This window comes from Balaenoptera borealis, assembly GCF_965194805.1.
Source record: "Balaenoptera borealis genome assembly, chromosome: X".
Classification (NCBI taxonomy): domain Eukaryota; kingdom Metazoa; phylum Chordata; class Mammalia; order Artiodactyla; family Balaenopteridae; genus Balaenoptera; species Balaenoptera borealis.
This window is the reverse complement of record NC_138881.1, coordinates 25,868,668-25,892,053: the sequence shown is the minus strand read 5'-3', so window position 1 is coordinate 25,892,053 and position 23,386 is coordinate 25,868,668. Positions and strand designations below refer to the sequence as shown.

The 23,386-nt window shown below is 37.2% G+C and overlaps 1 protein-coding gene across 1 annotated transcript in view; it reads right to left on the bottom strand.

Moving 5' to 3' along the window:
• IL1RAPL1 (interleukin 1 receptor accessory protein like 1) overlaps positions 1-21,580 on the bottom strand; it is a 660,460-nt gene extending 638,880 nt beyond the window's left edge. The window contains exon 1 of the mRNA XM_082378177.1: positions 21,427-21,580. Coding sequence (XP_082234303.1) covers positions 21,427-21,566 — 140 coding nt within the window. The 5' untranslated portion in view covers positions 21,567-21,580. The remainder of the gene's footprint in view (positions 1-21,426) is intronic.
• Between the last annotated feature and the right edge of the window lie 1,806 nt (positions 21,581-23,386).

The window sequence follows — 23,386 nt, the reverse complement described above, 5'->3', positions numbered from 1 at the left end:
TCTTTCTTGGAACCCAGCCCCTCTGGATGGAAAAACATGAGTTAGTCTGTGGAGGATTAGAGACCATGTGGAGAGGCCAATTTTACCAACTGAGGCCATATTAGACTGGCCTATACGTAAATAATCCCAAAACATGTAGGCCAGGCAAAATGAGTAGAACTTCCTATTGACCTGCAGGTGACAGCAGATACATGAGAGAGCCCAGCTGGTCTGTAGAGTCATGCTCAATATCAAATGATTATTGTTTTAACTCACTGGCTTTTGAGGTGATATGTTACATAAACATAGCTTACTGATACACAAAAGAGATAAATGCTACAAAAATAAGATTCTGAGAGCCATTTAAATTTTTTGTGTTGTTGATTTTTTAATTATGGAAAATTTTAAATATATGCAAAAATAAAAAAACACTGAATAACTCCCATATACCATCACCCAGTTTCAACAATTATCAACATGTTCCTGATTTAATTTCATCTATATCCTTACCCATTGCCCCAAATTCCTGACACCAATTATCTCCTTTTTCAAAGTAATTTTAAGTACACATTTTGGAAAAGACAACTTGAACTCTTTGAAAAAGAAAGTAACCCAATGCTCTGGTAGAAGCTTGCTAAAGTGATTAAAAGATATTTTCAAACAAATTCATTTAAATTAATTCTTATATAAGCTTGAACTTCAAAAGTTAGAAAGGAAAGAGAAAGCTGGAAAAGAAATCTCTTCTCGACTGATAACGGGGCAGTGCTGGCCCTGTGTCGATTCCTATAGGGATTGCAACTTTTTTCTTTAGAACCAGAAAAATGAGTCCCCTCTCAAGCAGAGAGAAGGAAGAAGAGCTCTAATGCTAACCTGACTCCCAGAAGAGATTCAAGGATTTCCTGGAAAAAAGTAAAGAATAAAGGTTATTCCCTCTAAGATAATTAATACACATACTGGAGGGGGTGGGGATGTAACTCAACATTGAGTTCCAAGGACCTGAGGATTTTGTTACAATCAAGTGTCCTATAAGTACGTCCTGTGGAAATTTCTCTTTAGCACAGATAAAGAGAGGTTTACTAAGGCAGAAATGAAAATACACTTTTAACTCTTCTAAGTATATTTTTCTCAACATATGCATGTAGAGTTATTAAATGATTTAGTTGATTGAAATGTTATAACAAAGACACTTTTTTTTGGCAGAGAAAGAAATAGTATATGAAGTATGTACTAAGTAAAGATATTTTAACAAAGCACTATCACTTAATGGCAGTGGCAGTTGTCCAAATACAGGTATGGGAGAAATAAAAGTTCTTTCACCAGATCCACTCATTCATTAAAAATAAACAACTTGATTTGCAGCAACATAGATGGACCTAGAGGTTATCATACTAAGTGAAGTAAGTCAGAGAAAGATAAATATCATATGATATCACTTATTTGTGGAATCTAAAAAAAATGATACAAATGAACTTATTTACAAAACAGAAACAGACTCACAGATTTTGAAAACAAACTTATGGTTACCAAAGGGGAAAGGGAAAAATTAGGAGGTTGACACTAACATATACACACTACTATATATAAAATAGATAAACAACAAGGACCTACTGTATAGCACAGGGAACTATATTCAATATCTTGTAATAACCTGTAATGGAAAAGAATCTGAAAAAGAATACATACACACACACACACACACACACACACACACACACACACACATACACACACACACACACACACACACACACACATACACACACACACAACTGAATCACTTTGCTGTACACCTGAAACTAACACAGCATTGTATCAATAAATCAACTACACTTCAATAAAAAAGTTTTTTAAAAATAAACAACTTGCTAGGTCCGAGGGCTAAAATACTTGAAGTGAATTCTATTTTAAAGTGAAAATTTTGTACAAGGCTTCCTTACACTTTGGTTCATGTAACCTATAAAAAGATGCTTTGATGTTTACCTCCATTTATTTTTTCATAAGAGGCTCTGAGAGATTAAGAGTATCATTCAAGTTTCACATTTAGAAATTTGAAGATCCAAGAACTACTCCATGTCTTCTGGTTCCTAGCCAGTGTTTATAGTGCTATAACATAATACTTCTTTAAAATAGATACAATTATAAAGAGGCTTCAATATTGGTTTCACACATACACTAAAACCTTTTGGTTGTTAAAAAGAAACACATTTTACAACATCTTCAATATCTATCTACTTTCTGGGAAGTCATCATCGATGATTCATCCCTAGCATTAAATCCATAGTCAAATGCTATGAAAGTGATGGCCAAGTAGCTCTCCTGGTCTTCTCTGGATTCCCACTATCATGGCCTAAGTCCAGACTCTCAACACTTCCCATCTGGTTAGCCCGTGTAGCCCATGGTGCCAGATCCCCAAATAAATGGCTACCATATAAAGGCTGCTTCCTACAAACACCTGAAACCCTCAGTCTGAGGGCTTTTGTCCGGCCTTGTGACCAAGCTAAGTTTCCATGACTGGCAAGCCGGCAATGCTGGAGAGCTAAAGCTTCTAGAAGAAGCCCTCAATAAGGAATAGATGGAGAGGTGGTGGAAAAATAACCTGTCTTCCTCTTCCCTTGGGTATGATAACTCTGAGGGCATATCTACATTTTCTCTGAGTCTTCCAGTGGACCTAATGTCCAGTTGCTCACAGAGTAACTCGCTTTATAATACAAATTTTATTGGCTTCCTTCTCTTCCCCATATTACTTCCCCATTTCTCTAGTGATGCTTCCTTGGGGTCCACTTCTTGGGGTGCCCAATCTAAGACATCCCTGTAGTTGGGTGTTACTCTAAACCCTCCATTCAACTTTCTCACACACTGCTGCCAAATAAACTCCCTAAAACTCAAATCTGATTTTGTCATCCATCTGCTTAAAATCCTTCAGCAGCTCCCTGCATCTTTTAGTGAAAAGTTTTCACCTCTTTAGTTTTGCACCCAAGTCCATGAACTGATACCTTCCTACTTCCATAGCTACATCTCTGAACAACCCAAATCACAGGCACTTTGCTACAGTCATAGACAATCAGAAGGCATGTATAATGATTCTATCCTTGTACTATTTTCCCACCTCCTCCAAACCTCCTTTTCATCTAAGTTTTATGCCTGCATCAGAACTCAAACACATATCTTCATGAAGGCTTTTCTGATTTTTATTCAAAATCACACGCCTCATCTATATACCCATTACACTCTGTTTTTCCACTCTCATAACTTTTGTCATATTAGACATTAATTGTTGACTAAATTAATTTTATTCTTCAAAAGACTGTAAGATTCTTGAGGACAAAGACTTGGCTTTGATTCTTAGCCATCACCTGGCCAAGAGGAGCTCTCAAAGAATGGTTAAATAATTATCTAGATGACACAATAACCAGAATAATTTTCTCTATGGCATATAGGCCATCCTGGATCACTGTCTCCATCTCTTAAGAAAAAAATGAAACTCCTGAGCCTGGTATTCTATCCACAGACACGTCTCATATCTGCCCACAGCTTCCTTTCTAGCTTCTTCTGTATGCACTATTGTGCACTCTTCACTCTAGGCACATACATCTGTTGGTCTTCCCTTCTCAGAGCACCTCTTCCCAAATCACCATGGCTGGCATTGTGCTACTTCCACTGTGTGATATAAAATGTCCTTTCCATTTCTCTATCAGTAAAAATCCATGTCATGTAGCTTCAATGCACCGTTTTGTGTATCCATCCCTGAATCTTCCTGATTGCAGTAACACCCTGTCACCAGATCTCTAACAGCATTTGCCATTCAGTGATACAGATAATTCTTTATAAGTCCATCTACGCTGGTTGACTGTGGTATCTTCAGACAATGTGTGTCTTGTCCATTTTTCTTTCTATCCTCAGAGGACTGCAGGTCTGATGCTTAGTAGGTGTTCAACAAATCTTGTTGAAGGTACAAATAAACAAAAGAGAACAATATTCCAGTTGAGGTGCATTTATTAAAAATAGTATATGCATGTTTATGTATACATGTATGTCTGTGTGTATACTGTCTAAAGAATTTAAAAGTTAAATAGTGATAAACAATCTGAACATATAGCTTGATGTTTGCAGATCCGATACTAGCAATGAATCGATTTTAAAGAAAAGGATAGCTATCCTGTGGAAAACAATATTTTCATGTGAGCAACAGAGAAAGGGTCTGGAGCAGTGGACATAAATCTCACCTAATAAGAAAGTAATTCCAAAGGTAATGATTAAATCCTGTAATGACAAAAACAACTTAAGTCCTTCATCATGTAAGGACACCAATAAAAACTGTAATTCTTTTAAGATCAGAGGTCTAGTTACTGCTCAGAGCAAACAAGTCTATAGGCCTCACACTGAAACAAAAGAAGGAATTCAGAGCTGCCAATTTTATAGCCTCATTAAACCAGGGAAGCCACAAACAACTCTTGCTGATGAGGAAATTATGGCAATTACCAATTGTCATGGCTTGACTTTAAGATCAGAAATTAATATTCATGATAAACATCCGAGTCAAGGACACAGAGCTTTGCACTCCAGAATTAAAGGTCTTAAACTCTAATTTTAGAGTAGTCTTTAAGTACTGTTTAGACAAACAAAAATGTTATTTCCTCCAGGGGGGCTATTAGGGTAAAGAGAGAGCTGTCATATTCACCTAATTAATGAAAACAACATTCAGAGATCAAGAAAGTTTGATATTTTCAAATCTTTACTTTGTAAACCAAAGCCTTTGAACAGACATTCATAGTGGCAATTTTCATTAGAAGTACAATTACTTGGAAATTGCGATTTAGGAACTAAAAATTTTCATTCTTTTGTACAAGATATCTACATGGGATTTCCACATCATGTCAACAAAGTTAACACACAGGCTGTTACTCTGCACACTACTGGCTTCCCTAATTAAGAACTTTTCAGAAGGTTGAATAATCTGCAGTGCTCATTCATTTGAAGATCACAGCAGTGGAATCTGGAAGGCACCCTGCTATGTCTTTCCTACCTGTGATTCCATTTGTAAATTAAATTTAGATGGAGAAGTAAATAGTCTTTGTAAGAAATTAACTATGCAGTACATCGTTAACATTTTAGAAGGAAGATGTATAATTTATATTTAATTAGCTAATATTTTAGAAGGAGGTATATACCTTGTATTCACTCACTTTCAATCTACTACCTGCTGGGTGCCATGCCAAGCACTGGGTCTCCTCCATCGAGAGACTCTTTACATTCCTACGATTTTATAAAGCACCCTGCGGTCCCTGAATCTGTATGGGATATGATTCCCTTAAAAGGATCACTATTACCTGAATATCAATTCTCAAACTTACTGTGGATAAGAAAAACCTGGATGCACATTGAACCATCAGGTTCCCAGTCCTTGTTTCCCCAGAAATTCTGATTCAATAGGTATGTGTTAGGATCCAGGAATTTTTTTTAAACTAGTGATTTTTTAAACTGGTGATTATTAAAATCTAATTATACATCAGATCATAATTTGAGAAACAGTGGGTAGCAGTTTTCAACTTTTTTTTGTTACAATTCCCTTGAAAGATCTTAGAAAAATCCTGGGTGTTTTAAGTTAACATCTATTTTTTGTAAGTTTAAAGAAGTTTATTTATTTGCTTAGTAGGAGGGAAGAATATTAAATATTATAAATATCAAAAAGGATAACTGGAAAAAATACATCATGGCATGATTTGATGAAACAGAATTTTCTTTTTTTAAGAAAACTATTTTGGGGGGGGCGATTATGTATATCAAATATATGAAAAACAACAAATAAAATTTACCCCTGGGTTTCATCAAATGTATCTTGAAAATATGATAGGTCTATAAAACATTCCAATTACATTTAATTTAGTATCACTACTATATGTTGTTTTGGCTGTTCTGAATTGAGAGTATACCAACTTGGATTAAGCTTCAAACTTGTCAGAAATACTGTAAGACAGAGAAGATCTCTGAGTTTAAGTGGCCTTGATTTTTCAAACTAATATTTCAGACTATCCTTTTGTTTGACACCTAAGTCCATTTTGCATACAATACATCATAATGCAATTTCACTTCTGTAAAGTAAAAGAAGTGCTACTGTGAGTTATCAGGCAATTTTACACAAGAGTACATATGGAAGTTGAGGTTCTGGAGATGAATTTCCTTCAAACTACCTTTGTGGCACACCCCTTGGGAATTCTTTGTGCAACCCCAGAAATATTTGGATTTCAGTTAGAAGAGTGCAGACTTTGAGAGTGAGCCTATACACCAAGTAGGCTAGGTTGGCCTGTTAGCTGATCTTAAGGCACCCTAATCTTTTCCTTCTTAAAAGCCAGGGCACAAGTAATTACTCTGTGAAAGACTCTTCCAAAACAGACTGCCAGCCTAGTCTAGGAAGAATCTCATCAGGTTTAATTCACTGCTGTGCTTCCAATGGCTAGTCCAGTAGCTGGTGTAGAGTAGATACTTAATAATCTACTAGAAAATTCGTTCAATTCAGAATGAATACAGTATCAAAAATTCCTAGACATTTCAATCATATCAACTACGTGCAACCAATTCCAAAGCTTCTTCAGTAACAGAAACAGTATTCCTGTTTTAATGTAAAATAATGGTTGGTTTGCCATTTAGTGGATTGGTTTACAGTGTCAAGACCAGAAAGACAGCCTAACCCTCAATATTAGGATAGATCAAGTGAAAATTTGTTGCCAGGTTATTGTAATCATTCTTCAAACACAACGCCATCAAAGTTAATTGAAATGATAACTGTGTATAAACTTACTTACTTGAAGCAAATAAAGGAAAGTCTCCCTGGAATATCAGGAAAATAAATAACTTATAAAATCTTTAAAAAAAAAAACTCTATTGAGGAGTAACTGACAAATAAAATTGTACACATTTAAAGTGTACAATGTGGTGATTTGATGTACATATGTACTGTGGAATGATTACCAACATCAAGATAATTAATACATCCATCACCTAATTATAAATTTTTTTTAAAAATGAATTTTTATAATCGTCAGTGATTATGGAGTCGGAGGATCCAGCTTGATTTTCAATATTTCTAAATATTAGCTTTGTGTTCTAATATCCTTTCCACATCTACATTACAGGACTCTAGGCAAAATGTAAATGTATAATATAAACATATTATAGGAAAGAGCCAATAATCGTTTGATGTTACCATTTCAAAACAAAGGCTAAGAGCTACACGTGGCTATTTCAAATTAAATAACATTTAAAATTCAGTTCTTCTGCTGCACTAGGACCATGGGATAACCTTGTGAATGGAAGTCACATGCTAAGCACTGCAGTCTGGGCCTTGACAAACCCTGAAACTATCATACAAGTTCAGGAATGCCTATCTTTTACTTTACATGGGAGAATAAACTATCTTACTTAAGCTACTTTTCTATAATATGAAGTATAACTAATGATGTGATATTGCTTTAAAGGAGTATTTTCATTTCTTTTTCTTTTTCTCTTTTTTGCTTTTCGGGCAATGTAAGACATTTTCCTGAAACCACTGGACCATACTTCAGATGTTACTCATTCACTCCATAACCCTGACTCTTTTATAGGACTATCTTTTATGACATTCATGGGAGAAAATGGGGATCTGTAACTGAGAGAGATAATGAAATCAGTTAAGCGCTTGTTCAATTACCTCTTTTAAGTTTTTGTTTCATAATCTCAGATTCTATATCATGAAGCTGTTACTAAATGGAAACCCTCCTGAAAGCCAGAAATGCCACTGTAAAACCTGCATAAATCTAGGCCACAGAGACTGATGAGAAAAGTCTTACTGATTCTTCACCTAAGCTTTAGAGAAGATGCATATATGGAGTTTGTATGTAGCCTAATCAGAGTAAGCTGGTTGTCTATTTATTTCCTGGACAATGAGAAATTTTCTGGGAACCAGAACTAGAAATACTTGAAAGAGCAGGGATTTGTCCAGCCAATTCTTCTTCAGGAATGTTGATGAGGTAATTCTATAATTGGTTGTGAGTGAATCTGGGCAGAGGGAGAGGCTACTGAGGGCAGGATGCATATGCATATGTATACGTTGGGGACAGGTGTGGTAGTATTGAGAATATTAATATTTCTTAATCCTTTCGGGAATTTTAAAGAAGGAAGGCTGTGGAAATAAAAAAATAGAAGTTTGTTCAAGAATATGCATTATTGGGGCTTCCCTGGTGGCGCAGTGGTTAAGAATCTGCCTGCCAATGCAGGGGACATGGGTTCGAGCCCTGGTCTGGGAAGATCCCACATGCCGCGGAGCAGCTGGGCCCGTGAGCCACAACTACTGAGCCTGCGCATCTGGAGCCTGTGCTCCGCAACAAGAGAGGCCGCGATAGTGAGAGGCCCGCGCACCGCGATGAAGAGTGGCCCCCGCTTGCCGCAACTAGAGAAAGCCCTCGCACAGAAACGAAGACCCAACACAGCCATAAATAAATAAAATTTTTTTAAAAAAAGGCTTCAAAAGGAGCCAGAGTTTAGTTAAAAAAGGAAAGAATATGCATTATTCATTCAACATGTACTGACAGAGTGTTTACCGCATGCATAGCAAAAATGATCTATTGAGTCATTTCAGTATATGTGGAGGGATGCTTCTTGGCTGTGCCAAAATTGGCTACTAATTTCCCCTCAATATCTGCTTCCTCTTCTTCCTCAGTGTAGCAGATACTTTTGGTATCCCACTCAGAATTTCTTCACCAGCTGTTGTACCCATACCTCAGCTGCTGTGGGTGTTGACTGGACAAAGCTCACACCTGTACCCTTTTCCAGAGACTCATCTTAGCATGACAAGAGCCACCTGGATAGAGATGACTGTGAAGTCCAGGCCCTGCCCCCTTGCTTCAAGGGAGGATAAATTCTGTGGTGCAATTTATGTTCCACAGCTCCCTGTGGGATCAGGATGAGTCTAGACTTTTGAAAAGTCACCATTTCCTGGCTTTTTCTCTTGAGTGCACTCCACAGTAGATCACTTGCACAAGAATCCCTGTCTTGGGCTTTTCTTCTAGAGAAACGAATTTAAGATCCTCAGGAATAGACCTCTATGTTGTTATCAGGCACATGGGTACTAATAATAAAAACCACATATCCCAGTCACCACTACAGTTTCATGTTATTATGTGAACAAGTTCTAGCCAATGAGATGTAAGGAGAAGTGACATAAATAACCTCTGGGTCTTGTTCTTAAAAGTGGAAAGGACAATGTTCTTTGTTCCTTTCATTACATATTGCTGCTTATACTAACATGGATATGGTGGACAGAACTTCATCTTGGAAAATAAGGATGAGGACCATACCCCAGGGGAACGGAGTGGAGACAGAAAAGAAACCTGAGGCTTAGACAATTCACAATTAGGCAGACATCATATAAGCTCTGAACTACCTACATTTGGAATTTTCTTTGAGCAGAAAGCTTCTCTTGTTTAAGCTACTGTTACTTCTAAGATTTTTGTTATATACAAATAACCTGTCCCCAAACCTGACAACTGATCAAAACATTTTTCTTTGCTCAGATCTCAGTGGTCATATATGCATAATTGGAGATGCAAAGATAAACAAGATGTTAAATCTCTGCCATTAAGGAGCATCAGCTCCTTAAAGGAAAAGAAATTTGAGCAAAGTATGGACTTTAGTTAATTTAAAAAAAAGAAAAAAGACTAACAAGTAGACTAACATAGAACCTAGAAAGGACCCCAGACCTCTTCCTTTATTTATTCAAGTGCTGTGTCAGGGAGCTATGGTGGGAACTCTATTTAAGGCTTTCCTAGAGTGACGGCTTAAAGTCAAGGCAACTTTATTTCTCAAGACCCTCAGATTTTGTGGTGAAAAAGTTTAGGTTTGTACTGGAAAAGTATAAGATGTGCCTCTTGCTATTTTTTCCTTTTATTTGTTTCCCATAGCAACATCCAATCAGGCTCTCAACATCCAATCAAGCACCATCTCTGATGTATTTTTGACTTCCCAAAGTGATCTTGAATCTTTTTTCCTTGCTATACCTACCATTAATACTCTAACCGTAGCCCCCATCACTTCACACCCTAATTATTGTAAAATCCCCTTGTCTGTTTTCCACATTCCAATTTCTGTAAACATTCATATACTTGCTGGAAGATAATTCCAGAAAAACTGCTTTCAGCTTTCCATTCCTTGCTTTATACTTAGCTGCCATTTAAGTCTTAGCATCTGTTTTACCCTTCTTTACAGCCATCCCTCTCACCATCACCTACAAAACCCCATTTTCCATCAAAACTGATCTAGTCACTCTATTATGAATAGACTGTGGTTTTTTTCTTTGTTAATAACAACAGCAGTTTCTACTTTTGGCTTACCTATTTGCAGTTTGCAAGGCATTTTCTAGATCAGAGGTCAGCAAACTTTAGCCTGCAGGCCAAATCCATCCACCACCTATTTTTGCAAATAAAGTTTTACTGGAGGACAGCCGCACTCATTCCTTTATGTATCGTCTGTGCCTCTGTCCTGCTACAACAGCAGAGTTGAGTATTTGCAATAGAGACTATATTGTCTGCAAATCTAAAACTTTCACCATCTGGCCCTTTACAGAAAAAGTTTGCCAACCCTTGTTCTAGATCATTTTAAAATTTTTCTTATACTAGTCTTCATGAAACCCTTCTGACAGGGAAAATTTTCTCCATCACACTTTCCCTAGCCATGTGTTTATTTTTCAAAGTCCTGCTCAAATCACAGGCTCTTCGTGAGCCCTTCTAAGAACAGTCTCTTTATTGTCTTCCCTACAGTCATTAGGTTATTCTTATTTTTTTCTTGGGAACCACATACAAAATTAGACTTAGAAAGAACCTTGGATAACCGGAGCTTCATAGTCAACTTTTTCACTTATCCTAAACTTTGTTGATCAGCTGCTATTACTTTAGTAGGCCTATTCACTTTATCTTTGCTTACTGCACCAACATTAGCAGTTAGGGGAAGGGGAAGCTGGGACAAAGTGAGAGAGTAGCATTGACATATATATATACACTACCAAATGTAACATGGATGGCTAGTGGGAAGCAGCTGCAGAGCACAGGGAGATCAGCTCGGTGCTTTGTGACCACCTAGAGGGGTGCGATAGGGAGGGTGGGAGGGAGGCCCAAGAGGGAGGGGATATGGGGATATATGTACACATATAGCTGATTCACTTTGTTGTACAGCAGAAACTAACACAACATTGTAAAGCAATTATACTCCAATAAAGATATTAAAAAAAATAAAAAAATAATAGAGTACAAAAGTATGACCACCAATAGTCTTGCTGGATTGTCAATGGTCTCTCTGCCTGGCACATATATTGTCTGCAATTTTAAAATTTCCTCGAGGTAATTGCCATTTATATCATATCATAGACATTCAGTAATGTTTGTGAAATATGATAAATGTACATGTTACAGCCATGACTGAAAAGGGCTCATAGTAATTCATTTTACCTAAAATAGAAAAAAAAAAAAAAAAAGGATACGTAAGAACTCAGCATTTACCTTTATGTGCCTAATTATTTTACAAATGTATATTTCAGCAGCCAACCTATTCCATATTAGTTTGATACTTTTTGGAGAAAATTTATTAGTCTCTGTCTTCCCTGAACCTGCCACCATTGATTTCAAAGAATTTTCAAAGCTTTCTTTCTTATAAGACTTAGAAAGATAAGACAAAGCTTTTCTCAGTCCAGTGATCTAAGAAACTATCCCATCATCACTTGAGCAGAATTTATTTCATCTTCTTAGTATTTAGGAAAAAAATGGCTGTTATGTTGTAGACATGTATTTTCAGGATGATTAAAAAATCAGTAAATTGAATAGCCAATTCACACAGCTCTAGGCTTTTACTTCCAACAATTGGGTTTGTTGTTTCTGAAAAGAAAGCACTCAGAAAGACAACAATCTGGCTAATTATTGCCCTGTTCAAAAATAGTTCAGTCCTTTAGAAAACACCTTCAAGTCTCAGACACGGAAAGAAGGGTAAACTTTAGTGTCTGTCCTAGGTTGATTTACCACCTCAGCATGATCTCCAAGAATTATCAGAATTATGAAACTGGAAATTCTCTTTGAGGCCTATTATGGCAAGAGACACATGTTCCCACCAAAAGATTATAGAAAGAGTAACTGATATGCAGTTCTATAATTTCAGTTTATCATCCGTATAAGACACTGCACCCAGACTTGAAACCTTAAAGACTTTCAATTGTATTTCAATGGATTTTTTAAAGGGCTACCTTATGTAGGCTTAATTGCATTTTTTATAGCCTATAAATTACAGCTGATATTCTCAAGGGTATACTGTGGTTTCAATTAAGAGAGGTAGTTTAACAATTAGGAGACCAAGACCGTGAAACTACATTAGGTCCTTGAAACACATATGCATATGATCATTAAGATTTCTGGGTAAGATATAAAACACTTATATGGGCTTTGATTGTCCTGAACAAATGGAGACTCCTTGGGGCATAAATGTTTAAGACTTTCTAAAATGATGCTGACATTATTTATCCTTTGATCTAAGAATGACTTGATCTTTAAGCAATAATCACATAAAACAATAATAAATATTAAAATTATCATCTATCATACAGATTAAAATGAATGAAAACTTATTTCTACTACACCTATAGCTGTTACTTGTTGGTCTTTTAGGCCTAACATATTATTACTGTTTACTTCCACCTGGTGACAGTGAGGGTATATTACAGGGAGAGAATAAAACAGTGTTTTGGAATACCAAAGGTCATGATGGAGGATAAGCAGTTCATAACTGGCGTTAATTTCAGATAAGAGCTGTCATAAGAAATGGAATTATTATTTTTTTCATGGAAAATGATAGGAATCAGAAAATGGTATAATTTTGGCTATGCCAACGTTTTCCACAAGGCATTCTAAGAACATTAACCCCAATCACTATTTTATTCAGTAACTATTTTGTGGGTGCATTCTCACTAACAACACTATCTCACACTGACTCTGAGGGGAATCACATCAGTGATAATAAGTTTGGGATGCAATGCATACTGTATCATCCAGAGAAGGTTGCTTAAAAGGTCTTGGAGGAAACCTCTGAGATACTTAGCTATGAAGGTATATGAGGCATACACTAAGACTAGCTAAGCAAAGGGGTGTCTAAGAATCTGCTGCACTGTCTTCCAGCGCCCTGACTCGAAAGTAGAGAGACAGCAGTCTTAAATATACTTGTGGGTGTGGCCTCTACTTAATGGAATAGATTACAATTTAATACATAAAAGGCTCACAAGCATTTTAAGAAATCATCCTAGTTTGTTGATAAAGTTCCAATTAAAAAGAGGCCTCTGGGCCCTTAGCTTTCCACAGAAAAGAAGAGGATGGACCCAAAAGCCACAGAGAACCACTCCCAGTAAGCAGAACTGGGCCCTAATCAAAAAACTGCTGACGTGTGCCCAGCTGGGTTTTAGAATTGCTATGGGTCAGTGACTGCTCTGTATCTCTCACACATTTTGGATAGGATTATTTAGCTTAGTTATTTTATTCCTGTCTGACCACAGAATGTTGGGTGTGTAAGGGTTAGATAACAAGTCTTTCTAGCTCACAGACCTTTGGATCAAGAGGAACCACTCCTGAGCGGTTGTACTCAAGGAACTAAGCATGAAGAACCTCATTTACACATAGGTAATGAGATCCTGGACTTGTAGCCTTATCTTGATGTCACAATAAGACTTTGGGGGTCTTAGGAATGGGGTGAGTGTACTTTGCATGTGTAAGGGCAGGGATTACTAGGGGCCAAAGGGCAGACTCTGTTGTACTGTTATTTTGGTGATCCCACCAAAAAAACACATCTTGTGGAATTCAGGCTCTTGTAAAGTCTCCTCCCATATTAGCTCTAGACTCGGCTAATGGGCTATTAGTAAGCATGATGCAAATAGATGCTTGTACAGATGTCTTCATACATTCTGAGTTGCCATATAAAATGTCTGGCCATCCTGCTGGAGAGACAGTTGGAAAGACCACGTGGAGGAAAGGAGACCCTGAGAATTCATGGAGAGAAAGAGGCTCAGCCAATCCTGTATCCTAGTTGATTCCAGCCTCAAGTGACTATGGGCAAAATCAGCAGAAGAACAACCAAGCTGAGTCCAGCCCACACTGCAGAATCATGTGTAAATAAAATGGTTGTTGTTTTAAGCCACTTAGCTTGGAGGTGTTCCCCCCCATAATAGATAACTGAAACAATTGTCATTGGAGCAGTTTGATAAAAGTAGAAAGATGATAAACATAAACTGGATCTTCTTCAAGAAATATAGCTCTATATTTTTCAGATAGGCAGTGAAAAATGGAATTTCAGATGAAGGAACAAAGAGTAAAAGAGTAAGGAAAATTCATACTGTAATCTGCAAACAGCAGACAGGATGGTGAGAACACAGCACAAAGTGCCTATGGAGACAAACACCCAAGATGAGTCTAGAATGAAAGGTTGAAGCTGGGTTGTAAAGGGACGTGTACACCAAGCAAAGTCTTCAGACTTCATACTGGGTGATAGGGCCCATTAAAGACTTTTAGGTACAGAAATGAAATAATATCTCTGTTGTGGACATATAATTCCACAACAGTGTGGAACAGTAACTAAAATAGGAAAAATCTGGAGGCAGAGAAACCACTTGAGAGGACATTGCAATCACTTGGAGAGTAGAAATTAGTATGAACAACAAAGAATGAATTCAAAAGACATTTCTAAGGGTACATTGGACAGGTCTTAGTAGCAATTAAGGCAAGGTAAAGAACGTTAAGGAAACAATGATAAGTGATAATTTTCTAGCTAGTGTTACTGGAATGATAGTGATTCTATTTATCAGAAAAAGAAAGGAAACATCTGAGGAGGAGATAGCTTTGTTGAGGTAAGTATCAAAATAGATTTTGGTACATGTTGAAGTCAATGTGTCTTTTAGACAAATAGGAAGAGGGGACTATTAGGAAAGTGCAAATATATTTCCGGTGCTTGTGAAAATGTTTGGATTTAGTTTCTGAGTCATTAATAAGTATTTATTAAGTGAAGCTACTGGAATAAATAAGAAGGATCGGGGAGCAGTGGTTCACAAGCTGACTGCACAACAGAATCATCTGATACCTGGATTTAACAGATCTGAGGTGGTACACGGGCATCAGTAGTTTTTACAAGCTCCCCAGTTAATTCAAATATGCAGCCAAAGTTGAGAGCAACCGATGTAGAAGAATAAAGGGAGAGAGTTGAAAACAAAATTCTGGTAAACACTAGCATTTAAGGAAAATTCAAAGAAAAGGTGTTCCAAGGAAATTTACTAAGTCATATATCAGAGAGCTAATAGTAGACATGGTAAAGGTCAGTGTTAAAACCAAGAGAGACCCAAAGGATCTGGCAATTCGAATTTCTTTGGCCCTTCCACATAAAATTTTAATAGAGTAGCAATGAAGTCAAACAGTCTTTCATCATCTCCACTCTACTCTTAAACCCTTCCAATCAGTTTTTATTTTGGTTACTGTATTTTTCAGTTGCTTAATTTCCATCTGTTTCTTTTTATAACCTATTTTTCTTTGCTGAGATTTTCCATTATTTGCATCGGTTTTCAGAGATTTTGTAGTTACTTGCTGAAGTATTTTTATGATCATTGTTTTAAAATCCTCGTCAGATTCATCTCATTGTTGGTATCTTTTCTCATTAATGTTGTAATTTTCCTGACTCACGGTCAGGTCAGTGAGTATTTTTTTTTTTTTAACTCTATCCTGAACATTTTAGTTATTATGGGGATGTGGATCCTATTTCATCTTTTTTTCCTTTTTTTTAATAAAGGCAATCCTCCTGTTGAAATGTAACATGTGGGCCAAGTGGATATGTATGTTCAGCTTCCTCCTCAGCCATGCTGACATCTTCCTGCCTTGTCGCCTCCAGCTCACTTCCTACTGGGCTCCACTGACACCAGAGGAGGGAAGGTCGAAAATTGGATGCCAACTAGCCCTACCTCGCACCACCTCGTCCTGCCTTTTTGATGGTAGAAGCTTTGCTCCCCACTGATACCAGAGAAGTGGGGTGAAGACTAGCAGTGACTAGCCCTGCCTCCCAGTGCCTCGTAGATTCTCATTGCTGCCAGCTGGGGGTGGAGACTCAGGTCATCACTAGATTCCACTGACACTTCTCTTGCAGAAGAATTCCTGCCTAGTTCCTCTGGGTGAAAGATGGAAGATCAGGACCCCACTCATGTGTGCTGACTCTACCATAGCATGGGGATTATATTATTGCTGCCTGCTTCCGCCAGGCAAGGGATGGAAGATTAGCTCCCTGCTAGGCCCTGCCAACATCACCTGGTGGGACAAGTGGAGCAGTGTGGTCATGTCATTCCTCAAGTCCTGAGGTTCCTAGACAATCCTTCTTTCCACCATTCACAACACTTGCTTTGCTTGTTGGTTGTGTTCTATCCAGCCTTTTCAGTTGTAAGGGGAGGACTGGGAGGAAGGCAGCTACTCCATCTTGGCAGAACCCCATTCTGTTTTAAACTGTGGCCACAGTATCTATAACAATTCATTGCACACTTATTTTCTCTGATGCAAATGATTTGAAGGTAAAAAAAAAATGTTTTTTAAAAGTCTTTGTAATTCTAGCATTAGCATATTACCTAGCGATCAGTAGTTATTTCTGAAATGGATGACTGAGTAAATGAATTTAACTGAGTACCTTTTGATAGATGCTTAATATGTGCTTTCAATGAGAAAGAAGAACTTTTTAGTCTCTAAAGAGAAAATCAAGACTTGAACAAAGGAAATAGATACTAGATAAAATACATTCTATATATGTAATTTGAAAAAGTATGCTTTTAGAAAGAACTTAACACACAAAAATCAAGCATACTTCTAACAATGTTAACAATGTACATGTTGAAAATGAAATTCAAAAGGCACTATGATTTATAAACACACCAAAGAAAATGAAATAATTCTGTATAAATTCCACAAAATGTGTACAGGATTGTATGCTGAAAAATACAAAATGCTGATGAAGAAATCAAAAAAAGAAATCCTAAATAAATGGAGAGGCCTACTGCATTCATAGATTAGGAGTTTCAACATAGTAAAGACAATAATTTTCCTCAAATTGAGCTATATAGGTTTAATGCAATGCTTACCAATATTCCAGTATAGTTTTTTGTAGACATAGATAAGCTTATGCTAAAATTTATATGGAGAGGAACAGGCCCTACAACAGCTAAAAGAATCTTGAAAAAGAAGGATAAAGTGGGAGGACTCACTCTACTTGATATTTAGTCCTACTATACAGCTATAGCTACACTAACCATGACAGAGTGGTACTGGCCAAGGGACAGACACATAGATCAAAGGTATAGAATACTGAATCCAGAAATAAACCCAAGCAAACATGCCCAACAGATTTTGAATAAACATGCAAAAGCAATTCCATGGAGGAAGCTAAACTTTTTCAACAAGTGGTGCTGGAGCAACTGAACATCTATCGAAAAAGCTAAACCTTGACCAAAATAAACCTTATACCTTATATAAATATTAATTCAAAGTGGATCAGAGACAAATATAAAATGTAAAGCAATAAAACTTTTGGCAAAAAAACAATAATTTTAAAAACAAGAGAAAATTTTCAGGATCTAGGACTAAGCAAAGAGTTCTTATATTTTTGTACCAAAAACACAATCCGTAAATTGAAAAAAAATAATGAATTGAACCTCATCAAAATTAAAAACTTTTGCTCTTCAAAAAAGCCTGTTAAGAGGATGAAAAGACAAACTACAGATTGGCAGAAAATATTTGCAAACCACATATCCAAGAAAGGATTAGTGCCTAGAATATACAAAGAATCCTCAAAACTCAACAGTAAGAACACAAATAATCCAGTTACAAAATGGGCAAAAGACATAAACAGACATTTTGCTGACGAGTATAAAGATGGCCAATCAGCACACGAAAATCCGTCATTAGCCATTAGGGAAATGCAAATTAAAACCATGAGATACCATGATACACTGATGGGTACAATGGAAAATGATGACAATACTAAATGCTGCAAGCATGTGGAGAAACTGGGCCACTCACATATTGCTGGTGGGAATGTAAAATGGCACAGATACTTTGGAAAATAGGTGGGCAGTTTCTTATATGATTAAACATGCAACTGTCATACAAGTCAAATTCACTCTAGGGCATTTATCCCAGAGAAATGAAAACTTATGTTCACTAAAAATGTACATGAATGTTCATAGAATATTTATTTTCAGTAGCACAAAATGGAAACAATCCAGATGTCCTTCAATGAGTGAATGAACACTGTGGCAATGTCCATACCATGTAACACTACTTAACAATAAACAAGAATGAAAAACCCAATTCCAACATTTTTTTTTTTGGCCGCACCGCACAGCATGTGAAACTTCCCTAACCAGGGATCAAACCCATACCCCCTGCAGTGGAAGCTCAGAGTCTTAACTGCTGGACCACCAGGGAAGTCCCTCCAACATTCTTCAATTGAAAAAAATAGATATGGAGAACAGATTAGTGGTTGCTGGGGGTTTGGGATTGGGGTGGGGAGGTGGATATGGACAACAGAAGGGATCCTCGAGGTGATGGCATTGTTCTGCACCTTGAATGTATCATTGTCAATATGCTGATTATGATTTTGTACTATAGTTTTGCAAAATGTTACCAGTGAGAGAAACTGTCTAAAGGATTCATGGCATCTCTCTATATTATTTCTTGCACATGAATATGAATCTACAAAATAAACTTTTAGTCAAAAAATAGTGTGCCAAACAACTTAGTGTGTTACAATTTAGGGGACATTAAATTACTTACATAAGCACCAGCTAGCTACGCATATGAAACTGCTAATAGGGCATAACTCGGAAGAGGAGGATTAAAAAATCGGGAGTCAAGAGGAAAGGAAAATTTCATTTTTTTAAAAGTAAACTTATTCTTTTAACTGGCAGTAAAGGAAAAGAAAATAGTTACAAAGCTCTCCTTCATTCACTTTTTCATGTAAAAATAAAATAAACATTCAAGAAGGAGAAGATTGAGTAAAAAGCCAGGTACCATGGAACAAAGAATTATGTGGTATTATTCTATCCAAAATAGCTACTTATAGATGGGAGTAGGAAAGCTCTTGTTCATTATACTGAGAGTAATCTTAGGTGTTTCTGTTATTTACACCATTGACTTGTACATATTTAGGTGTAAACACTGTACATGAAAACACTTGTTAAAACTTCTCATTGATAAGTTAATAACCCAGAACACTTATAAGAAAGACTAGAACCTTTGAGTAGCAGCTAACATTTTCAAACTTCTAAAACTCTTTGTAAGTGGATTATTTAAAAACGAATGGTGACAGTTTTGTGGTCTGATAGCTAACAACATGCCAAAATGTCAGTGACTCAACGAACAGCCCTGGGCTCCCTTCACGTCATCAGCACCAAGACATCCTATTTAAACTGCTGTTTATAATGATTTTGAGTCCCGCTTTCCAAATTGGAACAGGAAGCCGGATCAACACTAGCTTCAAATCAATTGGAACACTCGAATTCCAGTGACAAAAGCATCTTTCCCTGCAGTTTATCGTTTTCTCTAGAATACCACTTGACACATATAAAACTTTAAGGTGTTTGTCTTTTAGTTTCACCTTCCATTAAAATATAGACACACGAACATATGGCAAATGTCACTGTTTTTGAAATTTTGTGACCTTCATTCATTATTGCAACTATAAATTCAGAGACATTTTAACGCAATTTCTCAGAGCACTGGATCACTGTGTATATTTAAACACATAAAAGAATTGCAACTTCAGTGCTTCAGAAATTCAGACTACTAACATAAACACATCCTTATTTTCCCGTCAACAATAAATAACGAAATTAAGTGTTAGACTATGGACATTCAGCTCAATTCTAATCTCAGATAAATGAGGACATACATTTGCCTATCTTGAAGAATCACCTACACATGCATCAACAATCAGAAATAATGCTTTTTAAAGAAATGCAGCAGATATGAAATTAAATCTAATAACTATTTGTCAAGTAAGAATAGCCAGTCCAAACAGTACTCTCTAACTATATTAGTATGGCAGTTATTTATCAATGCACCTACAAAAACTTTACTTCTATTAAGAGTTATGTTTCAACATAAAAGGGTTGGATTCCCTTTTTTAAGGGAAAGAACAAGAGCTGGCAAAGGAATAGTGCATTTGTTCTTTTATAATTCATTCCACATTTTCCCCAAGCAGAACTTTATTTGCATTCATTTATATTTTCCAAAATGAACTCTAATTTATATGATGTTGTCAGTGTTAAAAAGATAAAGTTATGTTTAACTTTCATCTGGCTTTGACCTATTTTAACATCCTAACACACTTGTAGCCATAACCCTCCATAAAGGTTATTCTTATAGGTTGATGACGAGCGGGAGACATAAACCTTATGATAGAGGAGTAATAACTGCTAATGAGAATTTCAGAAGTGGAAGTCGAATTTTGATTTGAAAAAGACACTAGGTGATTCTGAGACTTTCTCCAAATTGAGAATCAACTGCTTTAGATTTGGCTTTATATATAAGTCGAAATAGGGACACAAAGAAATAGATTTAAACACACCCTCCATACGCCTATACCCTGCTTTGCCAATGTTCTTATAGTCTAATGACATCCACAGTCATTCACAGTCCATGAAGGGCTAAATGCTTAAACTGAGCCTTTTAACTGCTAATGTGATACATGGATATTGTCTCAACGCATTATCATTAAGCAAAGTACATATATCTCTTCCAAAAGCAGACAAAGATATGTAGGTGTGTGATGGGTTTCTTTGTGGATTAAGGGCACAGGCTTTGTTATTAACTTTTGCATTGGCCCTGAGGGACCCAAAATATTTTTGTATTGACTCAGCATTTTTAGTCAATAAAATGATCTGGAACATAGCCTTTGCATTCCCTAACATGGCAAGGCTGCTTTCCTCTTCCTGTGCACATACACGTTACCTAAATCATCTTTGCAGATGTGTTTGAACCAGAGGTATCTGTGCTCTATCTGTCTGTGAAGGGCAATAACAAAATGTTACAACCCATTTAGCAATAAACTATGCATCCTTTCTGCAAGTCTTTGCTTACATTTTATTTGCAACATTTCACCTCCTCTGTAAATTTTATTTCATAGTCTTTAGTAATTTCTGGCAACATAAGTAGATACCCAGATGGTACCTCTTTTCTCCATAAGCCAGAGATAATGTCTCAATATAAATTCCAATGCCAACTTTTTATGATTTAGATTCTAAATTTTAGAAAGCAGCAACACACACAAATATTGAGACCATACCTTGAGGTGAAAGGGATAGCAGCAAAATTTAGGTATAAGAAAGCAACATGTGATATAATTGATTCAACAGTAACAAAATTAAGAGGATACCTGATGACACAGGCGTAAAGACCACTGTCCTGCAGTAATGTTGGCCGGAACCAAATGGAGTCCTCTTCCTTGCTCATTCTACTTCCATCAAAGGCTATTGGCTCTTCAAAGTCTCCAGGGCCAGAGCTTTTGTACCACATCAAACTGAGTCCAGCACTTTGGGCTAGGGAGTAATTGGCTCTGATATAACCATAAAAGAGTGCACATTTGATTCGAACAGGCTCTCCCACCAAAACTTGGTATTTCTTGATATCGACAGACCAATCTGTGCATCCATCAGCTGTAGTTTAAAAAGACAGAAAGAGAGAAAGAAAAAACATTAGAGAAAAGTGGAAGCAATTAGTTCATTCATTCATTTATTCATTCAACAATATTTATTGAGCATCTATACTGGACAAGATTCTTCTCTAGGCACAGACTATGCAGCAATGGATAAAACTCAGAAGGGCACTGAAAAGTAATTTATCCTACTAACAAACAATATATTCATCACTTAGTTTGCTTCTGCTGATATTTATTCTTAGTTTAAATCAGTGTCATGGTTATTGGCTTATGGCCTTCTCATTCTAAATCCACATGTTTGCCTGTTCTTTGAAAATGGATCTGGACCTGTGAAATAGTTTTCCTTTGCTAGCTGGCACTGACGCTTTGTTAGTAAAGTGTTCTGGAGAGAGAGAAAGGAAAGGGTTTGCTCCCTGGTTCCAGCATGCTTGCTTGGAAGGCTCTTGCAGTGTGCAAGGCTCTTCCAGAACGTGGCTCCTGCAGTGGGTGCTTCTCCAGGACGCAGGTCCTGCAGTACACGGTAGCAGCTTGGTAATTTTTTAGCAGGTCCTCAGGTGAGACACCTTCTCATGAACAGCTTTCCCAGATACCTTAGAAGGCAAGTCCCTGTCCAATTGCAGAGGGCAGACTTCCAACCAGTTCTACCAGTGTGCCACCTCTGTGACTTCTGCCATTCAGTAAGCCATGAATCTTCCCAGTAAGGTTTGGCTCTCACTCTGGGAGTGGGAGGATGGGAGCTTTTCTTTGGGTGCTCTCAGTTAGGGGTAATGGCAGCCATTCCTCTATTCTTTACAGTTATCTTTTGTTACAGACTGAATGTTTGTGTCCTCCTAAAATTCATATGCTGAAGGCTTAATCCTGAATGTAATGGTATTTGGAGGAGGGGCCTTTGGGAGATAATTAGGTTTATACGAGGCCATGAGGGCAGAACCCTTAGGAAGAGAGTAGTGCTCTTAAAAGAGACACCAGAGCTTGCAACCTTTCTCTTTCTCCTTGTGAGTACTTATAAAGAAGATGCCACGTGAGCACACAGCTAGAAAGTGGGCGTCTATAAGCAGGAAGGAGGGCCCTCACCAGAAACCAAATCAGCCAGCACCTTGATCTTGAATTTCTCAGCCTCCAGAACTGTAAATTTCTGTTGTATAAGCCACCAGTCTCTGGTATTTTGTTATGGCAGCCTGAGCAGACTAATACATCATTCCTTCTTACTAGCCAATCCTTCATTACTCCAATAACCTATTACATTGAAAAAATCTTTATATAAGCTTTCCTTGTTCAAATTAGTGTATTTTTTTTCTCTCTGATTGGATCCACACTGATAAAATGAGGAATAAGTGCTGTACAGCCAAACAAGACAGAAAGAAATACAACAAAAGCGGGTCATGCTCTAGTAGTGATTCACAGCCAGAGACGCAGGTAGATGGTTACTTTGCTCTGATTTCTGGGAGCATCAGGGGAAGTGTAAAGTAGAAACCACGGTGGGAAATGGAGCTGATGGGATGGGAACTAATTGTATTTTCTGAGTTTCCTGGAAGTACCATCTTCCAAATGGCATCTTGGCACCATTTTTATCACCTCTCCCCCCTACATACACACACACACACACACAGACACACACACACACACAGACACACACACACACACAGACACACACACACACACAGAACAACAGGTCACC